This window comes from Rattus norvegicus, chromosome 14 (assembly GCF_036323735.1).
Source record: "Rattus norvegicus strain BN/NHsdMcwi chromosome 14, GRCr8, whole genome shotgun sequence".
Taxonomy (NCBI): Eukaryota; Metazoa; Chordata; class Mammalia; order Rodentia; family Muridae; genus Rattus; species Rattus norvegicus.
The window spans coordinates 8,163,537-8,190,324 of NC_086032.1; the positions used below are offsets into that span (position 1 = coordinate 8,163,537).

A 26,788-nucleotide genomic window follows, 5' to 3' on the forward strand; every position below is an offset into this window, starting at 1 on the left:
GTTTTGTTTTTTTTTTGGTTCTTTTTTTCGGAGCTGGGGACCGAACCCAGGGCCTTGCGCTTCCTAGGCAAGCGCTCTACCACTGAGCTAAATCCCCAACCCCCTCCTCTCTGGTTTTTTTCAGTGAGTCAGCTGGTCATTCAAGGGTTCACTGTTCAGTCTCCCAGTAATAGCAGTTTATAAACTTTCTTTTGGCATTCCATTGTGATCTGATGAGATACAAAAAATTATTTAAGTTTTTTGGCATTGTAAAAGGCTTGCCCTGTGACATAGAGTTGTATTGTGCTCTTAAGGAGAGTCTTAGACGTCTGTGGATACTGTGTGTCCATGTCTCTTGCGTGGACTGCTCTGTAAGTATCCCGTAAGTCTGTCTGTCTGATATGGTGTCTGTCTGATATGGTGTAGCTTTACTGTGATGCTCTCTGCTGACTTTTAGCTTCGATAGGCTACCTAAAGATGAGGAAGGGTTATTAAAGTCATATAGATTATGGTACCAGGACTTGCCTGACCTTTAATGCCAATTATTCTTTATGAAATTAGGAGCCTCAATGCACGCGCGCGCACACACACACACACACACACACACACACACACACACACACACACAGCGCACACTCACACAATTTGTTACATCTTCTTGCTGAGTTGTTCCGTTTATTAGTACACACTTAGAGCTACGCCCACTTGTTCCCTTCCACTGACCTGGCAGACCTCCACCCTTCGCTCTTGGTCTGTGGTCATCTCTGTGCAGCCAGCTGTGTTTCTTGCAGATGAGATAGTTGATCTGGTTACTTTGTTTCCTTTTTACTGCGGCTAGCCATTCTGCTTCTCTTAACTGGAGAGCTGAAATGCCTTACATGTAACCTTATTACTGAGGACTGTTCGCTAAGTCTGACAACCTCAGCGCCTAGATTGCTTGCCCCTGAGTGGTTTGTTCTTTCCTTTCCCCACTACTAATACAGGCAGGCCTTGTGTGGCTGTGTTGGACATAACAGATTCCCTTTGCTGGCTTCTCCTTTCACAGTTTATGCCTTTCCGTGACCTTGTGGTTGAGGCTGTCTTTGTTCCTCTTTGCAGCGCTGGCCCCAGGTCTCTCCTGCAGCGCTGGCCCGGGTCATCAACTGCCTTAGTCCTGCCACGTTCTTGTTTCTTTTTCAGTTAAAAGGCGCCTTTGGTGAACACAGCAACCTTGCTTAACCGTTTATTCACTTCTGGGTTTTGAAATATATCCTTTCCTCCTCCTCTGGCCTGTAGATGGCTCATACCTGATATTGTTTTATAAGCTTAACTTTTCCAAGCTGCTAATTTTCCTTTATAATTTTTAATATTTTAAAAGAATTTTTTTATATTCTGACTATAATACATCATGGAGAGGTTCTTCTCTGGGATGTCCATTCCCATAGATTTGGGGTTTTCTCTGCTGTGGCATCCATCTCGGTTCCTTCTCCTGTCCTGTGTACTCTCAGGCCTGACTTTTGTGTGTGGCAGAGGTGCAGGCCATGGTGCCTGCGGTATCTCGTGTCTCGCCTATGCTGCTGCTTGAGTGTGGACTCTCCTTGCCCTTCCCTTGCATCCCTGGTGCACTTCCTTCCCTTTTGGTTGAGTCTATTGAGAATGCTTTCCACCGTAGCTATTTGCTCCGTCACATTTTTCATTCCTAAAATCTCCCCCACCCCCAAGACTTCCGTTTGCCTGCTGACTCTTCCTCTGTAGCTTTCTTTTCCATGTCTGCCAAGGCCACTGGTCACTTTTACAAGTCATGGAAAGCCTCATGCAGCAGGTTTAAGGTCTTCGGAACCTTCCGATTCAGTAGCTGAGGCATTCTGAGCCTTTGGAGAAGCCATGGTGCCTTGTATCTTATTATTTCTTTTATTTCCATATCATGACGCACACATCTGTTGGTCTGGATGGATACTCTTACCGCACAGCCTATTCTTGGGGCTCAATCCCCAGCATCATACAGTGAGGACAAAACCCATGTGTGCAGTGAATGCCCCGCTCCCTCCCACCAACACCGGCCTGCACTGCATCCCCTGCCTCTTCCCTTTCTCTGCCTCCTCGAATCTGCTTCTTTACACATTCTACACGGTCTCTGTGAACTTCCAAAGCTTCCCAGGAAAACAGTGGGAGCGTCCAGTCTTGCCCAGAGCTCTCTATTCAGCCACATTTTAATGCATAGCTAATTCTTCTCCCGATAAGATAAAAAAATTAATTTAATTTCTACATTTTCCAAAAATACGAAGTCAGAAGATTAGGTCACACTCGTGTGTTCTGTATATGGAAGTGGCAGTGTCTTTAGTCCACTTTCTGCTGCTGTAACGAACACCTGAAGCTGGCTAATTTATGAAAAACAGATTTGTCTCTTACAGGCCAGAGTCAAGGTGTGGTATCTGAAGAGATTGCTGCTCCACCGAAGAGAGGGACAAAGGGCAAGCTTCCAGGAAAGTCACCTTTATGACAAGAGTGCTTGTGTGCTACACGCCCATGTCACCGCACTGTCCCTCTCACGGGGGCTCATCCAGGCCACACCTCCCAGCCCTGCTCACTAGGGAGCCAGTTTGCCCCTGACAACTTTGGGAAAAACCTGAAACTATGTCATCTATAAACCAACACTGCCTTGCAGAGCTGAGGGACTCAGCTAAACTCAGCACAGTATGGAGGGCTGGCAATCAGTGTGGCCAACGTGGGGTTGGGGGTTGGGTACTGAATCTCCTCGGGTGCGTCTCCCTCAGAGGTGACACACCTGAGGTGCTGCTTCAATCCCTAATATGACCAAGAAAAAAAACACCACCACCACCACCACAGCAAAAGCAAGCATCTTAAGTGGTTATGCACTGATTAAATCTCAGTCACGCTGCTAATGCAACCAGTGAGTCACTTTTGTTTCCAGCGTTAATGACATGGTTTTTTTCCTGGAGGCACAAGCATCATGAGTCACCAAGAACTTGCGTGGTCATGCAGTTTACTTAAGCCAAGGATGAGGACCCAGAGGGGGCCTGGGGAGCAGGATCTGCCATCTGATGGTGACCGGAGGTTCAGACAAAGTCCATCTACCAGCCTCAGGCAGAGGTGGACAGGAAGTGTGTGGCTTCTCAGAGAGGGGAGATAGCAGGACAGAGTTCAAGGGCACCAGCAGGCTTCGCCTGGATCTTTCCAGGGCTTCTGTTGATCAGCAACACTTGGACCAGACACTCTGCTGTAACATCATCCTTACAGTACCCAGCTGTCCCTGTGCTGTGATGTCATCCCTACAGTACCCAGCTGTCCCTGTGCTGTGATGTCATCCCTACAGTACCCAGCTGTCCCTGTGCTGTGATGTCATCCCTACAGTACCCAGCTGTCCCTGTGCTGTGATGTCATCCCTACAGTACCCAGCTGTCCCTGTGCTGTGATGTCATCCCTACAGTACCCAGCTGTCCCTGTGCTGTGATGTCATCCCTACAGTACCCAGCTGTCCAAGTCTCTACCCACCACCGGCTGCCAGCAGTACCAACCGCACTGACTCCATATACTGCCAAGCATTGCTAGAAGAGGATCGCCTAGCTGATGAGCACACCCCTCGGAACACGCTCACCCTCCCTCCCGGCTGATGGTCACCTCACCCCTCCCTCGGAACACACTTGGCTGAGGAACTGGCTGGGGCAACTCCAGTGAATGGAAACCTTCGGGCCTTCCCCAGTGGCAACAGCATATTTCTTTTGTGGGATCACAGAGTAAGCCTTGGAAGTAAGCAGCAACCTAGGCCAAGCAGTTCTACTGTTTAAGAAAACTATGGTCCACTTTAACAAAATCATGGGTTTCTAGGGACAAGCTACAAAGAAAACGTTTACTATACATGTTTTTCATTGTGAAGAGTAAGACATCGAATGCACTACCATTTCCACACAGTGGGACACCTCACTGAAGTGTGCCTGAGAATACTGAACATGGGGGACATTGCCGCCAACCCCCCCCCCCGAACAGACTAAAGCAGCAAGACAGAGGGAAAGCCCATGTTTGCTCACTCCCCTGCAAACACACGATGCACAGCGGAGAGGGTCTGCGAATGCACACCACCACTACAAATGCATGTTCTGGGCCTTCAGAGCTCCTCCCTGCAGCTCAAACAAGCTTCTGGCAGTGAGGGTTTTAACCCTTTTTCTACAAACGCAAGGCTCCACGACAGCCTCTTTCTGGTCTGTTACACTAAAAGATGGCTTCAAAGCGTGTATTGTACAGAAACACTCATGATGAACTCTTTACAGAGCAGCTTCCTGAGACTAAACTGTCAGGCCATCTACTGTTCTGGTTTTCATAAGCAAGTCTCTCATCGGCACTGTTAAAACTTCTTTTCTGGTTTTGAGAGCTACTCCCTCATTACACTGGGTGAGGAAGAAGGCCTCCCTCACCATGCCTGTCACAGTGCCTGGGCTCACACCATTCCCCTTCGCCTTAGCTTCCTCATTTGCAAACCTGTTATAGGCATAGCCATGTTACAGGGTTGCTGTGGGATATCAGTGTGTGCTGAGTGCTGCAGCAATGCTTAGCACACTGTGTGCTCGAGAAACAGCGGCTACTGTGTGCTATTGTTTTATATTAAAGTCATTGCTGAGGGACAGTCTGACTGACACATGGGAATTCAGCATCGTTATTACTAGGCCTCACAGACATGCACACACACATGCACACACATGTACATATATACACATGCACACACATACCCAAAACATATACACACCTGTACATATACACACATAGACACGTATACACACATGCACACACATATGTACATATACACCATGCATATACACACACACATATATACACGTGCACACATATGCACACATGTACACACACATACACGTATGCATTTATATAACACATGTGTGCATCTCTCTCACACACATGCATGCACACACACATGCATACAATCTAAACAGATCTGAGGAGATTTTTAAAGCAACGATGTGTCTGTGAACTTGGTCACACAGCCATTGGGAAGAGGGACATTAAAATCACAACCATGTGTTCAGGAAGATGGCACACCTTTGTTCCCTCAGCTAAGCACAAATTGAAATGATTTATCTAATATGGTTATGAGACTGACAGATTTTTTCCATGTTCAACTACAATTCCAGCCCTACAACCTCCCATGGTCTTTATTTTCTCAAGGACTAAATTAATGCTGGGCCAGGTGAGATCTCAGATGCAGACTTCAAAAGGCAAATTTCTCCTCACTGGCCTTCACCTGCCCTCCCTCCCTTCACCTACTTCCTTCTATCCCTCTTTTGCTGGCCACAGAAATGAGGATTATTTTTTTCTCTGAGGTGGGTCACAGAAACTTAGACTACTCCTATTTTCCTTCAGAGCTGGCTATAAAGCAGTATTCTACTCCACCCTGACTGGAAGGGGGCCAGAAGACCTCCATTTGAGCAAAGTCCTATCCTATCCCAGGAGGAAGGAACACTGTCCACTGGACAAGAAGACTCTGGATGGACAGATGGACAGACAGGCAGGCAGGCAGGCAGGCTGGGCTGGGTCCCTGGCTCAGCAGTCTACTCTTAGCTCAGACTTTGTCTAGGCCCTCACAGTTCTGTCAAGCGGTCTCCTAGACCCCCAAAAAATGAGGTGGGAGGAATGCTGGCAGCCGAAGACAGCAGTCCAGGAAGGTGAGCAGGGACTTGTCTACATTCCAGGAGGAAGTGACGCCAACTCCACAGGGACAGAATCCAGCGAGGGACATGCAGCTCGAATGCGTCCCTGCAGCTCTTTGACTCCTTTGTCAACAGTCCACTACGATTGTTTATACAGACCAGAAATGTGAGCTGCTTAACGGAGTCTAACGAGAGGGTCAGTGGGGACACAATCAGTGTGTGGTCAGTCTAGAATTCTGAAGGCCTGACTCGGGACTCGTGCCTGGAGTGGGAACAGCCCTGTGCCTCAGCCCATTGGCATCTGCTGTCTCCAGGCACACAGTGTCAATGCAGACACCAGTGGGTGCTCTCTATAGAGCTGCCTACTTGCTGGTGAGAAGCCTCCCTGCTACACCGACACCGACACACACACACACACACACACACACACACACACACACACACACACACACAGAGGGATCACAGGAGTCATCTGTGTGAGGGTCAAGTAGGACAGACGGAGCTGAGCTGGAGTCTTCCTTTCTATCTCCACTGGTTGTCGAATGGTTGTCGCCCAGTGCAAGCAGGGAACTTTCGGATTACCTTTCCGATCTGACTACCCCAGCGGTGTAGGACCTGGGGGAGTTTTTGTTTGTTTGTTTGTTTGTTTTTTTCCGGAGCTGGGGACCGAACTCAGGGCCTTGCGCATGCTAGGCAAGTGCTCTACCACTGAGCTAAATCCCCAACCCCGGACCTGAGGGAGTAAGAGCCACCATTTCTCGTTCAGTCCAGAAGAACGGCACCAAGCAGAAACAAATCGGAGGATATCGCATACATTTACAGCACTGAATCCTTCCGAGCCCTTTTGTATCTGTGTCTCTCGGATGTGACATAAAATGCATCTCTTTCCATGGTGTAGTAAAAAGGGAAGCACTGTCCATGCATAACATCTCACATAGTAACCTGGATGAAACTTAACACTTCCTTCACTTTCCTAAGTGTTGTGACTTAAATTACCCAAGTGTACAGTGCAGGGAAAGATAGAATTAGCTGAAATCCCATACTCATAAACACTTTAAAATGGCACAAATACAAAATGGAGAAATGCCGTGTCTTAGACAGTGATTTTAGACTCAGTTAAAGAAAGATATTCTGGAGGCTGAGCGATGGCTTGGGCAACAAAACCCCTGCTGTGCAGGCAGGAGCACCTAACTTTGGATCCCCAGTGTCCGCATTGAAGCTCAGCTCAGTGACATACTGCAGAGCAGGGGGTGCCCGTAGGGTGGGGTGGGAGCACCCCAGCCAAGTCAGCAAGCTACAGGCTCTGCGTGAGATCCTGTCTCAAAAAACAAATAATAATAATTGGAGAGCCGGTCAAGAAAATCACCTGATGTCAACCTCTGGCCTGTGTACACACATGAGCACTCCCACAAGAACACGCACATGCACCATATGCACATGAGCATGTATATCACACCTACCACACACACACACACACACACACACACACACACACACACACACACACACACACCATCAAAGAAAAGGTTAGAAGTGACTACTTTTTCCTGGCTTTTAGGGAACACACAATGGTTTTCATTAGGAAGCCCTTGACAGCAGCACATCTAGGAGTCTGGGTCGTCTTGCGACCTTCAGTCGACCTATCAGGCACTAGTGAGGCACTTCAAATTACCCCTATTACCACCTTCTCCTCCTCCTATGGGTCTCAAACACACACAAAAAAAAACAAGGGAACGCACAGACAAAGCAGGGTGACCTCAAAGCCTGTTCTTGTGCTGGGTAGTGAGATGGACTTGGCTTCACCCATCCTACCTTGATGACAGTCCAGACAGGGCTTTCTTGAGAATCTCGGGGGTCCTGTCTGAGGATGGTGGGACCTCAGGAACATCGGAATCTCCTCTGGCATCGAGATCTCCATACCTGTCATCAATATCTGTTTCCTAAAATTAAAAAGGAGAACTATTGGCAAAGTATTAATGCATACATTTATTCTGAGAGCAGCCCTGAGATGGCCCCTGTGGTCCTCAGACTCTGACCCTCCTGTCCTCCTGTCACGTGCTGGGTGTTAAGTGTGTGCAGCCTGACATTCAAAGGCAGAGTATTCTTTCAAACAGCACATGCTCCACAGTGTGCTCCCTAGTGCTCTGTGTGCCAAAACAAGGTTGCATAATCTAAGACAAAGACAGCACCATCAGCCTAGATCAAATGCCCGAGCGCCGCCACAGTTTCTTGCTAAGCAAGCTTTATTACCTTTGGTAAAATTCCAAAATAAAGGATTACCTTAAACAGAAGACAGAACGGCTCAGGTTACATAAGTCAGATGTTTACTGACAGAACTAGATATTTACTGTTTGCTTCTCATCTGGGAGAACAGGGTTATTTCCGTAGATTCTAATTGGCCATTCAGTCTGGTTTTATCTGACTAATGTCCCAGCATCAGGAGTGTGAGGTTCTTTGCTGGGCACAGCAATGCAGACTGTAACATCCATCATTTTTATTAGATCCCAGCAAAGCAGATCAAACAGACACTAGATTTTTCCAACAGATCAACAGTGGTCAAAAGTGTTTTTTTAGCTGTCAAATTTGAGGTATTCAGCACCTAAGCTAACTTTTAAGAGCCCACACATACAAGGGCTATGGTTATGCTAGAGGCCATGGGAGCCCACAGTTTCTGGGACAAAGGCCATCCGAAAACTTTCAGGATAGGGTGGCCACAGCATCTGTAAGAACAGACAAGGAATGAGCTGTTCGACTTTGACACTGGTCTTGACTTCCATAGCCTTCCCTCATTTCCAACCCTTCTTCTTCACCATCCAGGCTCCAGCAACCAGCAGCCTTCAGCAAGGAAAGAGATTCATGGGGTGAGACTCCCAACAGACAAGGACAGAGGTCCTGAGCAGAGGTCAGGTCAGGACGCTCAACCCAAACTCCGCTCTCATTAGCTACAAAGCGTGGGCTCCAAATCTCATCACTGCCGTTCACGGCACCTCCCTCTCTAGAGGAGGCGTTTGCTATGATGCCGAGGCCAAGGCAGATTCAAGCAGGTGGTAAGCTACCAGGGTTAAATCGAGTCTGCCCATCCCATAGGTGAAATGCTAGCATTTGGGCCATATTTTCAGACTTCATAAAGCAAATGTCAAACATGAGTCTACCAAATGCAACTCTTATAAACTAGAAAATTAAGTGCATCCCTATGCCAAAGACGACAAATGAGACAGACATGATCCCAAAACAGCTAAACAGCAGAATGCTGACTGCTAACGACTGACTGACGTCAACCCCAGGAGTATCTCTGCACCAGCAGCCATCGAGCGGGGTCACATGACTCCTCGGCCAGGAAACAGAGTGATGCTTTTTCTTGACATTCGTTCTAACTTCAGTGATCCAGAGAGGGGTATGGGTGGTAATGCGGAGGGTGACAGAGGAAGTGACTCCCCAAGGAATTGCAAAGACAGGAAAAAGCACAGGGGTGTGGATTGGGAGGTGCCAGGACGCATCTCACCTCGACTCAAACGCTCAGTCTGGCACCAGGCTAATCCCGTGACCCTAAGGGAACGAAGGCTTGAGTTTCCACTTGGGAAAAAAACCACTGGGCCGGGATTCAAATCATTCTCTTCAAATCAGCAACATTTTTGCAAAGCACATCCAAGTCCAGTCAGCAGTGACAGGGTTATGCTCAGGCCTCCCCTCCTATGCTGCCTAGTTCTGTCAACTTGATCCAAGTCAGAATAACCTGGGAAGGGTTATAAGGTGTTACCTAGATCAGACTTGCCTGTGGGTCTGTCTGTGGGGGCCTGTCCCAAGTGTTGACGCTGGAAGACCCAGACCACTGCAGGCAGCACCACTCCCTGGGTAGATCCTTGTGATGGTCTAAATGAGAATTCCCCCAGAGGCTCATGTGCTTACACGCTTGGTCCCCACTCGGTGGGACTGTTTGGGAAGGATTGAGAGGTGTGGCCTTGTTGTAGGAGGTGTGCCACTGGAGGTAAGCTTTGAGGTTTCAGAAGCCCATGCCAGGCTCGGTCAATCTCTTTGCCTGCTGCCTGTGGATGTCAAGTTTTCAGCTACTGCTCCAGTGCCGGCTGCCATGCTCCCCACCATGATGCTCGTGAACTGACCTCTGAAGCTGTAAGCAAGCCCCCAGTTAAATGCTTCTTTTTCTAAGTTGCCTTGGGCACCCTCTTTCATCACAGTAACTAAGACAGCCCTGCATGGCTGGTCTCACGGTGAAGAAACCTGGCTACCAAGCAAGCGGTTAGCACAGCACGGTACATTTGCTCCCCCTGCTCTCAACTGTGTGTGAGGTGCGCTGAGGTGCGGTGCGGCCAGCTGTCTGGGACTCCCGCCCTGGTGACCTGCCTGACACTGATGGACTGAGAAGTCCAACCTAAAGCAAACTCTTTCTTTGGGCAACACTGCTTGTTCTAGATTTTTTTTTTCCACAGCAACGTAAATGAAACCAGAGCCCTTCCCCACCCTCTACGCTGCCTTTCTTAGTCACAGTCCCTGAGTTCTGAGTTTTACCTTACATCCGCTAGAGAAGTACAATCTAAAATTTAAGACTTAATCTTGTAATAACTAAAGAATAAAAGGCAATCCCCAAACACAGCATGCTACACCACCGTTCGTCAAATGTCAAACTGAATTCCTGGTATGGACCCTCTGTTACAAAGACGGTGAGCCTGAGAGGACATCAGGGGACAGACGAAGGAGCCACCCACCCGGGCCAAGCAAGCCTGAGCTCAATGCCTAGGACCAGCAGTGAAAGGGACACCTGCATCCTGACTCACATGTGTGATGTGGCATGTGTACACATGTGTGCATGCACACACAAGTAACAGAAGTAAACTGCATTAAAGCTGGGCCTCCGTCTTATGGGCCTTTCCCTTGGCCCACGTACTGAGCCTACACGGAGCCCGCCTTCCAGAGTCCCTTCCATCACCATCACCATCACCATCAGCATCACCATCACCATCAACATCACCATCAGCACTTCCTGCATCGCCCTCTCCCTGTGCCTCAGCCTCCTGTCCGCCCACAAGAGCCTGCTGTGCACACTGGAGCCAAGACAACTTTACAAAGCCACATATCTGATAGTACCACTTCCCTGCCAAAACGCATCAGGATGAAGGCAAACCACTGTGCTGTTTAGGCCGTTTCCACACGGGGACCCTGATCCTGTGGGCCTCCTGCTTGACATCCCACTTTTCATAAGTGTTCTCCTATTCCCTACATGGGGATGCTTATTCTCTGTGTGAGGTGTAAAGTTACACTCCCCTCTTGCCCGGTCTCCTGTTTCTAACCTCCCTGCCCCATTCCTTGAGCCTGGCTCCCGCAGGGCCACTTCTTTAGAACCTTCTTCTCTGACTCCCGGCTCCAGGTTAGCCACACTTCAACTATGCTTCCAGAATTCTCTTTAGTAGTGAGGCCGTTTGCCAGTCTGTATTTGTTACTCATCCTCATCCTTTGTGGAGAGAAAATGGCGACCACAGGCACCACTCCTGACTCCAAGGAGCTGACCCTGAGCAACATGTGCTGAACAAACCCGGGGCCGTCAGCCCAGCTACAGCCTTACACTGAACATGACCTCACCTGCACTCGCTATAGGTGGTCTTGGGTAAGTCACCTAGGTGGGACCTACGTTCTACCGAGGTGAAATGAGGACTTCTGAGTAGGGGATGCTATTCTCACCCAACCAAAAAGCTCAAATAAAAATGTCTGCTAGACAGGTGTGGTGGCACACACTTTTAATCCTAGCACGTTTGAGGCAGAGACAGAGTCACACTGAGTCTGGTCTACATAGTGAATTCCAGACAACCAGAACTATTTAGAGAGACATGGTCCCCACTCTACATTCCCCACAAAACAAAAAACAAAACAAAACAAAATGTCTGCTAATAAACTCTGAAAGCTGCAGCAGAACTCCCAGCTCACCATCAAGTCTGGCTCCTACAGTGAGGCTGATGCTGGAGTGCTGGAGCACACACTTCCCAGAGAGGACGAGAAGGGCCGGGGCAACTGAAGAGCAAAGCTAAGGGACGGGCACTGCTTGTGTGCAGGGCTCTCACAAAGCCACTAGCAGGACCACGCGGCTGTGAAACAAGACGGGATCTCACCAGAACAGAGTCCAGCAGGAACTCCACACATATGTACTCAACTGAGTCTCATCAACTTTGCAGAGAGGATGCGATAGGAAGGGCTGAAATAACTACAAAGCAAAGTCCATAAACTCTCCAATCTCACTCGGATTAGGTCCCAGAGACTTCCTTAAATACAGTAACAAAAGCATGCCCCATGAAAGGAGAAGAAAACAAACCTTATTATTTTTGAATGATGCTAAGAGAATGAAAAGACACACCAAAGACTAGGAGAAGGCATCTGACAGTCACACAACTGGTGACGGCCTGACAGCTACAACAGGAAAGAGAATCTGTCAATCACACAGCTGGTGACAACCTGACAGCTACAACAGGAAAGAGAATCTGTCAATCACATAGCTGGTGACAACCTGACAGCTACAACAGGAAAGAGAATCTGTCAATCACACAGCTGGTGACAACCTGACAGCTACAACAGGAAAGAGAATCTGTCAATCACACAGCTGGTGACAGCCTGACAGCCACAACAGGAAAGAGAATCTGTCAATCACACAGCTGGTGACAACCTGACAGCCACAACAGGAAAGAGAATCTGTCAATCACACAGCTGGTGACAACCTGACAGTTACAACAGGAAAGAGAGTCTGTCAATCACACAGCTGGTGACAACCTGACAGCCACAACAGGAAAGAGAGTCTGTCAATCACACAGCTGGTGACGGCCTGAGTGCTAGAATACACAAAAAACTCTCAAAGTTCACAGGAACACAGTCAACGATTACAAGGCATGAGCAAATATTTTAGCCGACACTCTCCACCAACAACAGAACACAGATGGCAAGCAAGCACAAGATGCTCCACATTATAACTCAGCAGAGAGATCAAAACCAAAGCCTGCAAGGATGCAGGCGTGGGGCACAGCGAGCAAGTGGCAGCAGGCTGAGCGGGAGCACAGTGAGTCTGAGGCCAGCCTGGGCAACAATCTGGTCATCTCATTCTTGGCATTTCCTCGGGAAAGAGGAAAGCATGCATCCTACTGTGTGTGGCTGTACATGTAAACTCACTGTAGTTGTATCTGAGTACAGTCAAACCAGAGAAAACCAGAAACCCAATGTGGAAACAGGCAGATGATGTTACTCTACACGGTGAAGTGCGCCCATGCTCACTCCTGCCTGCTCTCTCTCCCTCTGCGAACTACTGCTACCTAGGATGTATGGGTGTATCTTTAAAAGAACTGTATTAGATAGAAAGGTCTGGAAGCCAGCTGTGATGACGCCCGCTAACCCTAGGAGGAGCAGGAGTTCAAGGTCATCCTACCCAGTAAGCAAACTGGAGGCCAGCCTGAGCGACATAAGTTCCTGTCTAAAACACTTAGACAAGGAAAAAGGGCCAGACAAATGTACATATAATATGCATATGAGTGCATGCCTGCATAGCACATAGCACTCTTCTTACATACTTACATATAATAATGTATCATATGAGTACATGCCTGCATGGCATCCACTTACATACAATATGCATATGAGTGCATGCCTGCATAGCACATAGCACTCTTCTTACATACTTACATATAATAATGTATGAGTACGTGCCTGCATGGCATCCACTTACATACAATATGCGTATGAGTGCATGCCTGCATGGCATCCACTTACATATAATATGCATGAGTGCATGCCTGCATAGCACATAGCACTTTACTTACATATAACATGCATGTGAGTGCATGCCTGCAGACACTGCACTTGTGTAACATAACCCTGACCTACAGTGTTAGAGAGCATACCAGTGAGCATGGAGAGGTGGGCAGAGAACAGCAAACAGGTGGGGGTGGGGGAGGAACTTCCAGGAGTAGAAGACAATGCTCGTTATTTTAAATTGTGGTGCTGGTCACACAGGAAAAAAATGTCAAAACTCATCAAACTGTGCCTGCTATGGATTCCCCCCACCAGGTCATCCCTGTTGCCACTCAATGTGACAGCACTGAGACAGACCCACATAGGTGCAGAACTAGTGTCCTCACGGGATGGGACAGATGTTCTCTCTCCACATAAAAGGCAGCAGTGCCTTCTGAGAGTAGGAAAAGGACACCCTCACTAGGAATCAAGAGGCCAGAGCCCTCCAGAACTGTAAGAGATAAATCCCTGTTATCCAAGCCGATCAGTTCCGGGACGTGTGTTATAGCAGCTTAAGCCAACACCACCACTTTGCGCTCAATTTCAGTGACTATCGCTGGAGAATGAGGAGAGGCCCACAGAGGGCCGAGGCTCTTCCTGACAGCAAACACTGAGACATCAGAACAAGGGCAGGGACCAGGGAGGAAGGATATGGTCCAGTCTACATCCCACAGCGCTCAGCAGTTTCCAATGACACTCGGGTTAATCTCTCATCCATCTGCGCCCTGAACCCTGTGAGACATTATGGTACAACACAAGGGGGAAATACAGTCACGGCAGCAGCCAAGCAACCGGCCTTGAGATGGAGAGACCGTCCTGGACTGTCCATCGGCTGCAAAGGAGAGTGGATGGAGTGGGTCTGAGGAGACACAAGAGCGGCAACAGTGAGTACGACTGGTTCTGAGAAAGGAGGGAGGGGCCACAAGCCATCAGATGCAGAAAGACTGGGGAGCAAGAAAGGGCAAGGATTTTCCTTAAAAAGCTTCTAGAAGAAACTTAGTCCTGCTGATACCTGAGTTCAGTCCCTGAGGCTCAGACAGCTGATTACAAAACCATAAGACAGTAAGTCTCTGTTGTTTTAAGCCACTGTGTGAGGTGAGACGATACAGAAGTTATCAGAAATGAAATTCCAGAAAGCAGCCGCAGCCGGTCCATGCAACCTGCCTCTGCCAGTTTCCATGACTCCATTCTCGGCCTCCCCACCTGCCAGGGTTACACCCACCCATGGCTCTGCCTGTACCTGAGGACTCAGGGTATGCCAGGGGGCTGGTGACAGCCATCTCTGTGACTACCAGCCTCTGGGTGGCCACACCACTGTTCCTGCCATCTTCTGCTCTTTAAAATGCCACGGGCAGTACCGGAATCCCACCTTCTCTCGGGCTCAGCTCTAAGGTGTCCCTGCAGTCTGGGCACACTGTGACCTTCCCCTGGGAGACATCACTCTCAAAGCTACACGGCGCCTAATGGTGTCATTTATGTACATCTTAAATCCAAATTAGAACTAAAGACCCCTGAAGGGCTAACGGAACGGGATGATAGAGAAACTCTGATGGGCTTCATTCAGACACCACTTAGGGTTACCGTAGTGAACATGCACTTTACCTGAGCTCTTATGAGCGCTTTGTCAGAGACTCTGCTGATTTCTCAGCACTTAACCCATCGGAAAATAAAAACCAGCAGATCAGCTGAGAAGAACTTGTCCTACTCCAGCATCTCCTGCAGGGTGTTGGGGGAGGCGGAGTTCTGGGAAGAAGCGTTGAGGACAGTGAGAAAATTAGAGTATGGATTAGGTGTGTTTTGAAGATGGGTCTGCGCTGACCACACTAGCCCTGCACCCCTGGGATGACCACAGTAGCCCTGCACCCCCGGGATGACCACACTAGCCCTGCACCCCTGGGCTGACCACACTAGCCCTGCACCCCTGGGCCGACCACACTAGTCCTGCACCCCCGGGCCGACCACACTAGCCCTGCACCCCCGGGCCGACCACACTAGCCCTGCACCCCTGGGCCGACCACACTAGCCCTGCACCCCTGGGATGACCACACTAGCCCTACACCACTGGGATGACCACACTAGCCCTGCACCACTGGGATGACCACACTAGCCCTGCACCCCTGGGCTGACCACACTAGCCTTTACCCCTGGGATGACCACACTTGCCCTGCACCCCCGGGATGACCACACTTGCCCTGACCCCCGGGATGACCACACTAGCCCTGCACCCCTGGGATGATCACACTTGCCCTGCACCCCTGGGATGACCACACTTGCCCTGCACCCCCGGGATGACCACACTTGCCCTGCACCCCTGGGCTGACCACACTAGCCTTTACCCCTGGGATGACCACACTTGCCCTGCACCCCCGGGATGACCACACTAGCCCTGTACCCCCAGGATGACGACACTAGCCCTGCACCCCTGGAATGACCACACTAGCCTTTACCCCTGGGATGACCACACTTGCCCTGCACCCCCGGGGTTGACCACACTTGCCCTGCACCCCTGGGATGACCACACTAGCCCTGTACCCCTGGGATGACCACACTAGCCCTTACCCCTGGGATGACCACACTTGCCCTGCACCCCTGGGCTGACCACACTAGTCCTGCACCCCCGGGCTGACCACACTAGCCCTGCACCCCCTGGCTGACCACACTAGCCCTGAACCTCTGGGCTGACCACACTAGCCCTGCACCCCTGGGATGACCACACTAACCCTGCAACCAGGGGCTCAGTGACCCTCTCATTTCAACCTCCCAACTAGCTGAAGTGTGAGTGTCTACCACTGTGACCAGCTATGTGAGACTTGTTCATTGTTGAACTTGTACTGGTACTCTAGCTATGTAGGACAATGTCTTCGGGAGATGCAAGCACTCAGCAGGCAAAGGCAGGAGGATCAGCGTTCAGTGTCATTCTTGTTACACGGCAAGGTCAAAGCCAGCCAGTGTCAAAAGAATGGAAAGCAGTGTGGCTCTGCTCCCAGGGAGTGCAGGCACATCTGCGTTTACTTTCAAGCCTTTGCCCGTAACTTGAATACCCACATGATCGGGCAAATTAAACGTAGCAAAACATTTGTTATTATTTAAAGATAAGGGCTGGATATTGATGATGCTCAATACTAAACAGCACACTGTTTGAGGATGCAACATATGTGTTAAATCCATCAGGAGGAGAAAACAAACCGTCACCCAGATGAGTAGTTGCAGGGTGTCAGGTAACAATCCTGTACTGATACAGTTCAGTCCAGCAAACAGGAGTCCTACAGGCAGAATCCAGGGGGGCAACACATGCACCAGGCAGCCCATGCACTTGACCCCACACACACCTGACCCACACACACACCTGACCCCCACACACACCTGACCCCACATACTCCTGCCCCCACACACTCCTGCCCCCACACACACCTGCCCCCCCACACCTGACCCCACACACACCTGATCCCACACACACCTGACCCCCACACACACCTGACCCCACACACACCTGACCCCCACACACACCTGACCCCACACACTCTTGCCCCCACACACACACCTGACCCCCACACACACCTGACCCCACACACACCTGACCCCACACACCTGACCCCACAGGCACTGGGCTCTACTTGCACCTGACCCCACACACACCTGACCCCGCATGCACCTGACCCCACACGCACCTGACCCCACACACCTGACCCCACACACCTGACCCCACATGCACTGGGCTCTACGTGCACACCATCCCACACACCTGACCCTGCACGCACCTGACCCCACATGCACTGGGCTCTACGTGCACACCATCCCACACAGCTGCTAAAAGGCTCCACCTGACAGTAAGTGGGTGGAAGAAAATAAAAACCACAACCAGGAAAGAGCCCTCGGTCTAATCTTGTTCCTCATCTGGGTTTCTACATCTTGATGTGAAATGTCTGTGAAGTCCAGGATGAGCCTAATAAATGTTTACTCTTCCAAGCACCACCATGTATCTGAAATGACCCACTTGGGACAGGATAGCAAGGCAGACAGCCCTCCTCTTAATGCCAATGTGTTTGGTGCCCCTGGGCCAGGTGGATCACGGGAGATGGGCTTCAACATTCTATATCCAGGGCTCAGCCAAGAGTCCTGTCACACAGAGGAACTGCTGCCACAGCCAAGAAGCAACCCTCAGGGTCACAAACGTTCAGGATAAGTAAGATCCTCCCAGAGGATTGGACTCTTCCGTTCTGTGTGTGTCAATGTTCTGTTTAAAGCAAAGTTTAAAATCTTGTTCTGACAAACTCTTAGGCAGATATAACAGTTACTACAACAATAACTTTGATCCCTGGTCCTCTTGGAGCCCAGGACATACCATGCGGAGCTCTGTCTGTAGGAGACCAGAGGTACAGACAGACGCAGAAGTCCTTGAGCTGGTTACTCTGCGAATGCAGCGCATGGAGATGGCTCTGGAAAGCTGGCCTGTCACCCAAGGCATTTCTGTATATTAAGGAAACTGCATTTAAAGGCACCAGCCCCATAAAGGGGAGGCTCCCAGCAACTTTCCTACCAGGGATTGTACAACAAGCAACCCTTGCTCACCGTAGACATCAGCAGCATCTGGGCTGAGCCTTGCTTAGAGAGGCACAACACATCTGCCCAAAACCAGATCGAGCCTCAGGAAACGCCTGAAGGTCCTGAATGACCTGTTTCCTTGTGCTGAATTAAAATATGTTTCTAAACAGTATACTCGGATACAGAATAGTTATGGGAATATAGACAACAGCCGACCCATGTTTTTAGCCGAGTCATTTATGAATATATAAATCTCTTGTTTCGCAAAAATGGACATATGTCAATATATAAACACAAAGAGTAAACATACTCTATTATTGTATACTAGCATTATAATACCTTTACGTGATCATTTTCCGAAGGACTGGTTTAAATTGTCCCTCTTCTAGCCAGGATGACTATTCTCTAGAAAGTCACCAAAGGGGCCAACATGGAGAGAAAGAGGAGAGCCCTGGGGTGTATCCTCTAGAGACAAGAAGGGTGACTGTGAAGATGAGGGCCTGGGTCATACTTAACGAGGGTGCCCCGTAGATGTCGCCGTAATGAAACAGGAAGAGTCTATGATACCCAGCCTGCTGCTGGCACTGTCACTATAACTGTCAACGTAAAGCGAGATTCTTGTCAATGATCGCTGACCGTAGTAAGCTCTCTTGCTCCAGAGCTGAGAGCAACACTAAGGAGTGAAGGAGAATGACCAGGAGGAAAAGGAAGCAGAGACACTGGGTTCAACTGAAGAGCCACCTCTCTCCACCTCCTAGAAAAGCAACTTGGTGAGAACCAATGAAAAGAAGTCTGCACTGCGAGGGGCCATCTCCCGGCCCCCCACCCCCACCCCCATGAATCCACAGCATGACTATCCAAAAAAAAAAAAAAAAAAGACTTCTAAAGGGTAAAACACATATCTTAAAATAAATCAAATGTCCCGCCTGTCCCTGGTACACTTAGGACGTGCACCACTGATTGCTGCCATCAGAGAGTGGAGGAGAGGGATAGCTGGTTAAAGACAGCTGATGATATTCTACAGGAGACCCAAAGTGTAAGCCTTCATGCCTAACCCCAAAGATGGAAGGAGGCTTTCGAAAGCCCAGCCCTCCCGTCCCACAGTCCGCCCGACGACAGGTCTGTAGCTTCTGAAGCGTCTTTAGCGGCAGAGCTTACTGTTCCTGAACACGCTTGCGCAGGACGGCCCTGCTCCTTCCAGGCCCAGAGAGGGAACGTGTGAATGTCACATCGGCTGCTCCACAGGAAGCACTGACGCCCAGTTCCCTCCGTGGGCCATGCTGAACTTCAAAAATCCTTTCCGGCTGCCTCCTCAATCCCGCAGTTAGCTGTGGGAGTTTCCCACCCTAACCACGCCTCCCCCAGTTCTCATTCTGCCACACCTGCTTTCCCACTGTGAGGCACCTTCTGCTCTTCCCCTCAGAACACACCTTGTGAGCGTGAACAGACTGGGACTCTGTGAACTAAAGTCCTCTCACAAACACCGACAGCCTCCCTCCCACGGCTAACTTAAGAGCTGTGTGGATTCGGCATGTCAACGCTGTGGCCAGCAACATCCTCAGCCTTAGAGGTGACACTACCAGTGCATTTGGCTTAAGCACACTTGTTACTAAGATCCATCAGGGCTGGCCGGTTCTCCCTCCCTGTTTGAGTGAGAAAATGAAGGGCCCAAGGCAAACACGTGGGTTGCCGGTCTTCTGCTGCCTCTACTTCTGCTCTGTGTTTCCTTCAAGAGACACCCTTCCTTCCTTCCTTTCCTAGTATCTATGCAATCATTCCATCTGTGCTCGCTACGCGCTCTGCTAGTGCTTAGGGCTACCCACCGAGTCTCTAAGGGCGGGCACCTCATCTCTCCCTGACTTCTTTCCAAGAACACAACCCCCACCCCCATCCACCGAGAAAGGAAAAGACTTCTTCCTTCATCCTCTTCTCTATGAAAAGTAAATGCATACAATACATTTTGGTCATGCCCTCCCCCAGGTCTTCCCCACCTCCCTATCCTCCCAGCTTCTCCCCCCCACCCCCACCCCCAGCCTTTCTCTGCCTTGCCCGGGGTATGACTGAGATACCCAATGACACTATTTTGGAGAAAGCTGACGTTCTCTTTGCAAGCAGGTCTCAGGTGCAGGCGGTTTCTTGAGGGAGAGGCATTGCCCACTTCACCCTGGGTGCTGGGGACCTCTGGCCTGAGCTGTGCAGGCCCTGACATGCTGCCTCTGTCTCTAATGGGTCCTTAGATCAGTCCTGTGGTGACTACTATCACCTCTCACGTCTGCGCACCTCCTCCTCTGCATGCCTGCCTGGGCCCTGAGGAGAAGGTCCTCCGTCCAAATGCCCATCCCAGCAGCAGCTACCACCTGTGTTCCTCGCCCTGTTGCAGTAGAAAGCCTGGTGTCCACTAAGCTCTTGTGATTGCCTCGGCTGTACCGCTGATGGCACTTTCTAAGCAACTGCTCCTCTCAGCACCCCCCCCCCCCCCGTGACTTGGCTACTCCTTACATCCCTAGCTCTTTTCTAACATGGACACCTTTTCATAGTCTCACCATGAGCACCCCGGTCAGGCGTGCCACCAATCCGGCTCTCTCCAGTGTGGGACACTATCTCCCCTAGACTGACTAGTAACCCCATCAATTCCCCCTGGAGGGCTCCACAACACCCTCCTCGGGGTTGTCCCTTCCAGTAGTTTCCAAACCACGGCTCTTGGGCTACGTATACGCTGACGCTGCTGCAGAACTTTGCAGGGGCAAGCTTGTTGTGAGCACACGAACACACACACACACAGAGAGACACACAGACACACACAGACACACAGACACACAGACACACACACACACACACACACACACACACACACACACACACACACACACACAGACACGTTATCGCCAGCACAGGAGTAAGGTGGGTTCCAGGTCAGCCGGGACTCCACAGGAAACGCTACTCCAAAGAAAACCAATAACCAGAACAACAACACAGCCATATCCCGTAGCTTCCCAGAGTCCATTAATAAGAGGAACACCAAAGGCCACATGGCTCTCAAGTGTTCAACCTCGCCTCCCACCCAAGCAGTTTATGGTCTGGGATTTCTAATTTCTGTGCTCTGTCTAGAAGGCTGAGTCGGGAGGCACGTCTGTATGCCTTCTGACTAGAACACTCTGCCCTAACCAGTCCTAAACCCCGTCCACTTGACTGACTCCCCCAGGCAGTTCAACACTCATGTCCTCCTTAGAGCTCCCCCACCCCGCCCCGCTCCAGTCTTCACGTCCAGTCAGGCCCTCCCTGCTGACAAGGCCTTCACAGCTGTCTACTCAATGCAGCCCATACATGGCTCCCAGGTGGTAGTGGGTTGAGGTGGGCCCTTGTCCTCTGACAAGTACTACTCCAGGGTTTCAAGTCCTAGAACATTCCCCCTGCAGGTAAGAAGTACTTTTTCACATGCTAATTCTGTGGAGTACATTGAGCCCTGTCTGGGCATCAGTCTGGGGTCCTGAACAGCAGAAATGGCACATTAGCCAGACCGTTAGTTATAAAGACTACATAATGTCAAGGCATAGGAGTGTGGAGTAAGGGGCGTGGGGTACTCCTTTACTTCCTGCATTAATTTCTAAAGGTGTTTTTAAAAAAACCTGGCCCTTTAATATAACGACACTTAAAAGAGTTTCAATGGACCAAATATTAACCAGCCTCCAACGGGGCAGCTGACTTAAAAATAGCCCTTGACCTGGAAATATAGGTGTGTTCAAATACACACCCTGATAAGAAAGGACACAGGGAGGATGCAGTTCAACGTCTGAAAGCTCTGAAAGTCAAGGGCTCCTTGAGGCGGGACTCCAGAGTGACAGGGATATTTCATCACAGTTTGAACACGCTCACCCTCCCCTAAGAAACGTTGACAAAATCGGTTGCAGAGGGACACAGTGCATCTGGGAAGGCCACATCTACCGAGGTGTGTATCAATCCACAGCCAGCAGCAGCAGCAGCATTTATAAATAAACAAACAAGCCGGTGGGGTAAGCAAGTCACCAAGGGATCAGCCTAATGAGTCAAGACACCGCAGAAGCCGTTCCAATTTTAAATACATCCTGGCGCTTAAAATAAAACAGTACACTCAGAGGCTAGTTTATGCGCCGTTTCCCCATTCCCCGTTTCCCTGTTTTGTCTTAATAAAGGCTTGTTAGGCTTCCTCCAGTTAAGGAAATCGACATGAGGAGGCTGGTATTTCCTTGATTCTAAAGGATACCAGTGCTAAACAAAATCCCAACCTAATTAATTCTATTTTGGGTCTGGTTTCCAAGGCACTTTTCACGGAGCTGCTCTCAGTCCATAGCTTCCCGTGTTTCAGCCTTCCACAGCTGGAGAATGGATTCTGTGTCACTCCTCCTCGGCACAAATGCTTCCCAGACTCTCGTCTTAACTTCCTATTCATCGGTAGGAAAAGAAGCGGTGGTCCTAAAGTCACGTATTTATCGCTAACCGTGTGGTCGAGGCACAGATTTGCAACTCAAGCTCCATCAAGTTCATCAGTATAAATTTTGGGAGAGCTTCCCCTCAAGCACACAGCCAGAGAGTGTCAGGACAGCACAAAGCAAAAGAAAGAAAATAGAGAAGTTAGGTTCCACTACTAAAAGGCAGAGAACTTGACCTTGGGTCATGTCAAGTCCATTTGGGTTGTCTGTCTTCTTTTGTTTGTTCGAGACCTGGGCCAACCTTGGGCTTACTACAAAACTGAAAATAATCTCGCCTCCACCTACCCCCAGTGCTGGGATGACGGCAGATACCACCACCACGCAGTCCTCCAAAACCAAAACAAGCAAACAAAAAAATTCCAAGAATGATTCATAAGTTTTGAGTTTCTCAAGCGAAGTGGAATTCTGTAAACAAACTTTTATAGCAAATCTACTCTCTGGCCCAATTTCACAATCTACCTAGCTCATGAGACCATAAAACCTTTTTTTCTCCAAAGTTCTTATTGGCACCGGTGTATCAGGAAACACACCTAAACTCTGGACTCTTTCTAGCTTCAACGATAATAGTTATCGTACACATCTGCATATTTTAAAATAGGAGGCAAAGTTCATCTGTTTTAAAGCACGGGGGTGGGGGCTAAAATGCCGGAATTAATCTGTTCGGTTAAATGAAATCCACCGGTGGGACAACTGCCTCGTCTGCGGTGCGCTTACACGTTCCCCATATAGGACAGCCTCAACCCTCGGAAATCTATCAGCCGGAAAAAAAGAACAGAGAAACGAAAGCGCAGCTTGGAGGAGCTCCAGAAGCCTGTCTGCGCCAGGCTCCAATGACAGGCTAAGACCCAAGGTGCCCGTCTTAAGTTTACTCCCAACTTTGTCGCCCTTCCGAGGAAAGGCGAGAGTGGTGGCAGCCACTAGACGGCCAGAGCGCCTGCGGGGACGGGTTCCATCCTGACCCCTGAGCGAAAGGGTCGGGGAAAGAAGCTAGAGTGCAGTCTGGTTCCGGAGCGACTACCCCGGCCGCGCACGCCCCAGGGCGGGGGAAGACACGCAGGACCCCCGCGACACGCCCGCTCCAGGGGCGCGGCCCGGCCCCGCCGCACTCACTCACTTTGTCGCTGGTGCTCTCGGTTTCGTGGTCGCCGCCGGCCGCCTCTCCCTCGCGGGGTGGCGGCGTCCCCGCTCCCCCGGGGCCGGGGCAGCCCCCGCGGTGCCGCAGCTCCAGCATGTCCCGCTCTCGCGTCGCTGGGCTGGCGTCGACTAGCGCCCCGCCACCGCGGAGCCGCGCCGGGTCACCCCCAGAACGGCATCAACGAGCGAGCGCTCGAGGCCGCCGGCAGGGGGTGCGGACCGGCGCGGGCGGGGACGCGGCGCCGTTGCCAGGTGCGCGGTTCGACGCACTGGCCCCAGGGGGCGGAGGAGCAGCCGGGCCCTCCCACCCTCGCGCCTCGCGACCGCGCCACCCGGCCCGACCGCCCCACCTCCCCGCGGCCGAGCTCCCGCAGCACGGTCACGCGCCGCAGGCCCCGCCCCACCCTCCCCTCCGCGCTGCACTGCGGTGCCCGAGGCCCCGCCCCTGGTGATGACGTCAACGTCCAGGCCCCGCCCCGGCTCGCTGCGCAGGTGGGGGCTCGGAAAGGTGCGCGCGGGGCAGAGGGTGTGGGACCAGCCAAGGGCTGGAGGACTCACGGGGCGAGCCCGGGTGCCGCCCGGAAGTTCTCCTCGGCGCAGGGATGTCAGGAGGAGTTCAACCGACTCCTCCAAGGGACTCAGCCCAGCTTAACACGCCGTAGCGTGGCGGAGCGTCGCAGGCGTCCCCAAGCAGAAACTTGCTGGGCAGGACAGACCCGTTGGCTCCGCGTTCCAGCCAGTGCTTAGCCTCCCTGGTGCCTGGGGAGGATGAGTTGGCCAACAGTTTCAATCTCATATCCAGGCTCTGTCCTGGGGAAACTCGGGGTTTTTTGAATTTCACACATTGTTCTATCGTAGGGTTCAGAAAGAGCCTTTGATGACCTTAGGGCGCTGCTGCTGACCACGGCTCTGAAAGACAAGGACCTTGGGACGCTAAAGGTGGAACAGGGCAGACACATGATCCGTGTTAATTCTGTTAAGTCTAATCCTGTTAGCGGGTGCTTAGTTTTCTTCACAGATATTTGTGAGCTGGTCCTTAAAGGTCCTTAAAAACACACTCATGTAATTCACACAAGCCAGACAGGGGAGCACCTTTATTGTAATTAGTCAATAATTTATTAGGTCATTACTAAAAACAAGTGATAGGTTGTTTTTAAATCCTAATGACTAACAAGCAAAAACAAACGTCAGAGTAGGATGCAATGGAAAACAGCAGATCCGGGTAGAGACGCTTGCAGCCAAGCCTGATGACCTGAGTTCAATCCCCAGGCCCTACATACACGATGGATGTAGAGAACTGCCTCCAGAAAGCTGTGCATTCTTATCCGCGTGCTTACACCCACACATATAAATAGGTAGGTATCATTTAAAACTAATGGAAGATATGAGATGGGCGTGGTGGGGTTTTTCCATAAGGAACAGAGGACTGAGAGTAATTAGGTCAATTGATTTTTTTTGGAGGGCCAGAGAAAAAATACTTCTGGATAGAAAGATAAAATGACCTCGGAGCAGGCCACAGAGGCTGGAATGGGTTGACTCTGGCTGTTGATCCTACCCAGCAGAAAGGAGGACCAGGGTTCTTTTCAACTTTCTTCCAGAAGTTGAGGAGCCAGTATTCCAACTCCAGTGGTGCGGATTATCCCCGTGGCCTCTAGTAAGTGGGTAAGCCTATGTCTCCGTCTGTAAAGGACCAGTAAGGAGATTGGCCTCCCTTTTAGCTGCGACAGTGTCAGACTCTGGTCCTTGTCCACATGGGCACAGGGAAGTAGTACTTCTCTCTCCCTCCCACAGTCCACCCCTCGGTGGTTTTCTTCCTTTTCTTTCTTCTCCTTTTGCAGTGGGAGAGAAGTCAGTGAGGGTAACAGAGTCCACCCAGGGAGGAGGGACAGTACAGGGCCATCACCTGCAGCTCTGCCACTCCCTGTCGTTCAGCCGTGATTCATTTCTGTCTTCATTATCGTTATTGACTCGATGCGTGATCGATGGAACCACAGGCTTGCCACAGAGCCAGCCCCCACCCTCAGACAGTCAGCAGTGTTTGCTGAAGAAGTGAAAGAAGAAATAAACGGTTAGAAATCTATAGCCTGATAGGAAATTATCTGGCGTTTATGCCTTGTGTTTTACGTTCTTGGTCCTCAACTTGGCTACATCTGGAGTGAACTAAAACCCTGTGAGGGCTTTTTCTCGATTGGATCATTTGAGGTAGGAAGACCCACCAGAAATCTGGGTCACACAGTCTGGTGGCAGCCTGTAAAGAACATGGGGAAAGGGAGCTGTTTGCTCTTGCCCTCCATGGCAAGTTCGTTCCTTCACGGTATCAGGGCCCACTTCTTTGGGATTCCTGGGTGTACTGACAACCAGCTGAGATGTCCAGCCTCACGGTCTGAATGACTTTTATCCGTGTGGACTTTCCAACAGTCATTGTTGAAATATTCAGAATGCAACCTGTAAGCCAACTCTAATAAATTTCATTTAAATAAATGATATACAGATTGGTGATAGATAAATATATATGATACATAGATGAATAAATGATAAATAGGTAGGTAATGGATAGATTCATTCAGTCAATGCTGTGTCTCTAAAGAACTCTGGCTAATACATGGGTATCCATTTTTCTTCCTTTTTCCACTTTGCCTGTAAAAAGAGATTAAGTCTAACATATATTGAAAGAAGTTCTAGTCATGATTTTATATTTTACTTAAAGCGTATCCCACCATCACCAGCTTCACTTACGCTTGCAGACTTTTCTCAGTGTCTCCCCCTCCCTTTTTTCATGTTTGTTCACATATTCCATATGTGGTTGATGACACGAATCTGACATGCAATGATTCCCAAGCCCCTCCTGTCAGTCTTGCTACAGTCTTCCCTGCCAGAGGGCCCAGGAATCCCAGAGTACATGGGAGACGCTGGGCCAAGACACACTTTCTTGGCTAGTTTGAAGACTTTCCACTGCAGTGGGCTTGGGATTTCTCAGCTCTTAGCAAGGGATTTGCTGGGCAGTGTGGAAACAAGGAGTGATGTTGTTGTTTATATGGTACTATCTTAGTTTGATTTTTACATGGTATCTACCTTTAGCTTTTTATTTATATGGTATCTATCTTAGTTTGTTATTTATATGATATTTACTTTATTTTTTATTTGTATGGTATCTATCTTAGTTTGTTATTTATATGATATTTACCTTATTTTTTTTTTTCCGGAGCTGGGGACCGAACCCAGGGCCTTGAGCTACCA

General features: G+C 50.1%; 1 protein-coding gene and 1 long non-coding RNA gene across 4 annotated transcripts in view; one reads left to right on the plus strand and one right to left on the minus strand.

Annotated features, from left to right (window-relative positions):
• The window catches only part of Cds1 (CDP-diacylglycerol synthase 1), a 60,566-nt gene extending 36,859 nt beyond the window's left edge, over positions 1 to 23,707 (minus strand). Inside the window, exons 1-2 of the mRNA NM_031242.2 lie at positions 23,532 to 23,707; positions 7,446 to 7,573 (exon numbers count right to left, since the gene is read on the minus strand). Of these exons, the coding sequence (NP_112521.2) occupies positions 7,446 to 7,573; positions 23,532 to 23,648 (245 nt within the window). The 5' untranslated portion in view covers positions 23,649 to 23,707. The remainder of the gene's footprint in view (positions 1 to 7,445; positions 7,574 to 23,531) is intronic.
• A 332-nt stretch (positions 23,708 to 24,039) lies between these two features.
• Positions 24,040 to 25,631, plus strand: LOC108352705 (uncharacterized). 3 transcript variants are annotated; one of them, XR_005493133.2, is made up of 3 exons: positions 24,040 to 24,906; positions 25,013 to 25,213; positions 25,390 to 25,631. It is a non-coding gene; the product is annotated as an uncharacterized LOC108352705 (long non-coding RNA). The 3 variants fall into 3 exon arrangements; XR_005493132.2 differs by having other exon boundaries at positions 25,013 to 25,205; XR_001841064.3 differs by having other exon boundaries at positions 25,013 to 25,631.
• The last annotated feature ends 1,157 nt before the right edge of the window (positions 25,632 to 26,788 follow it).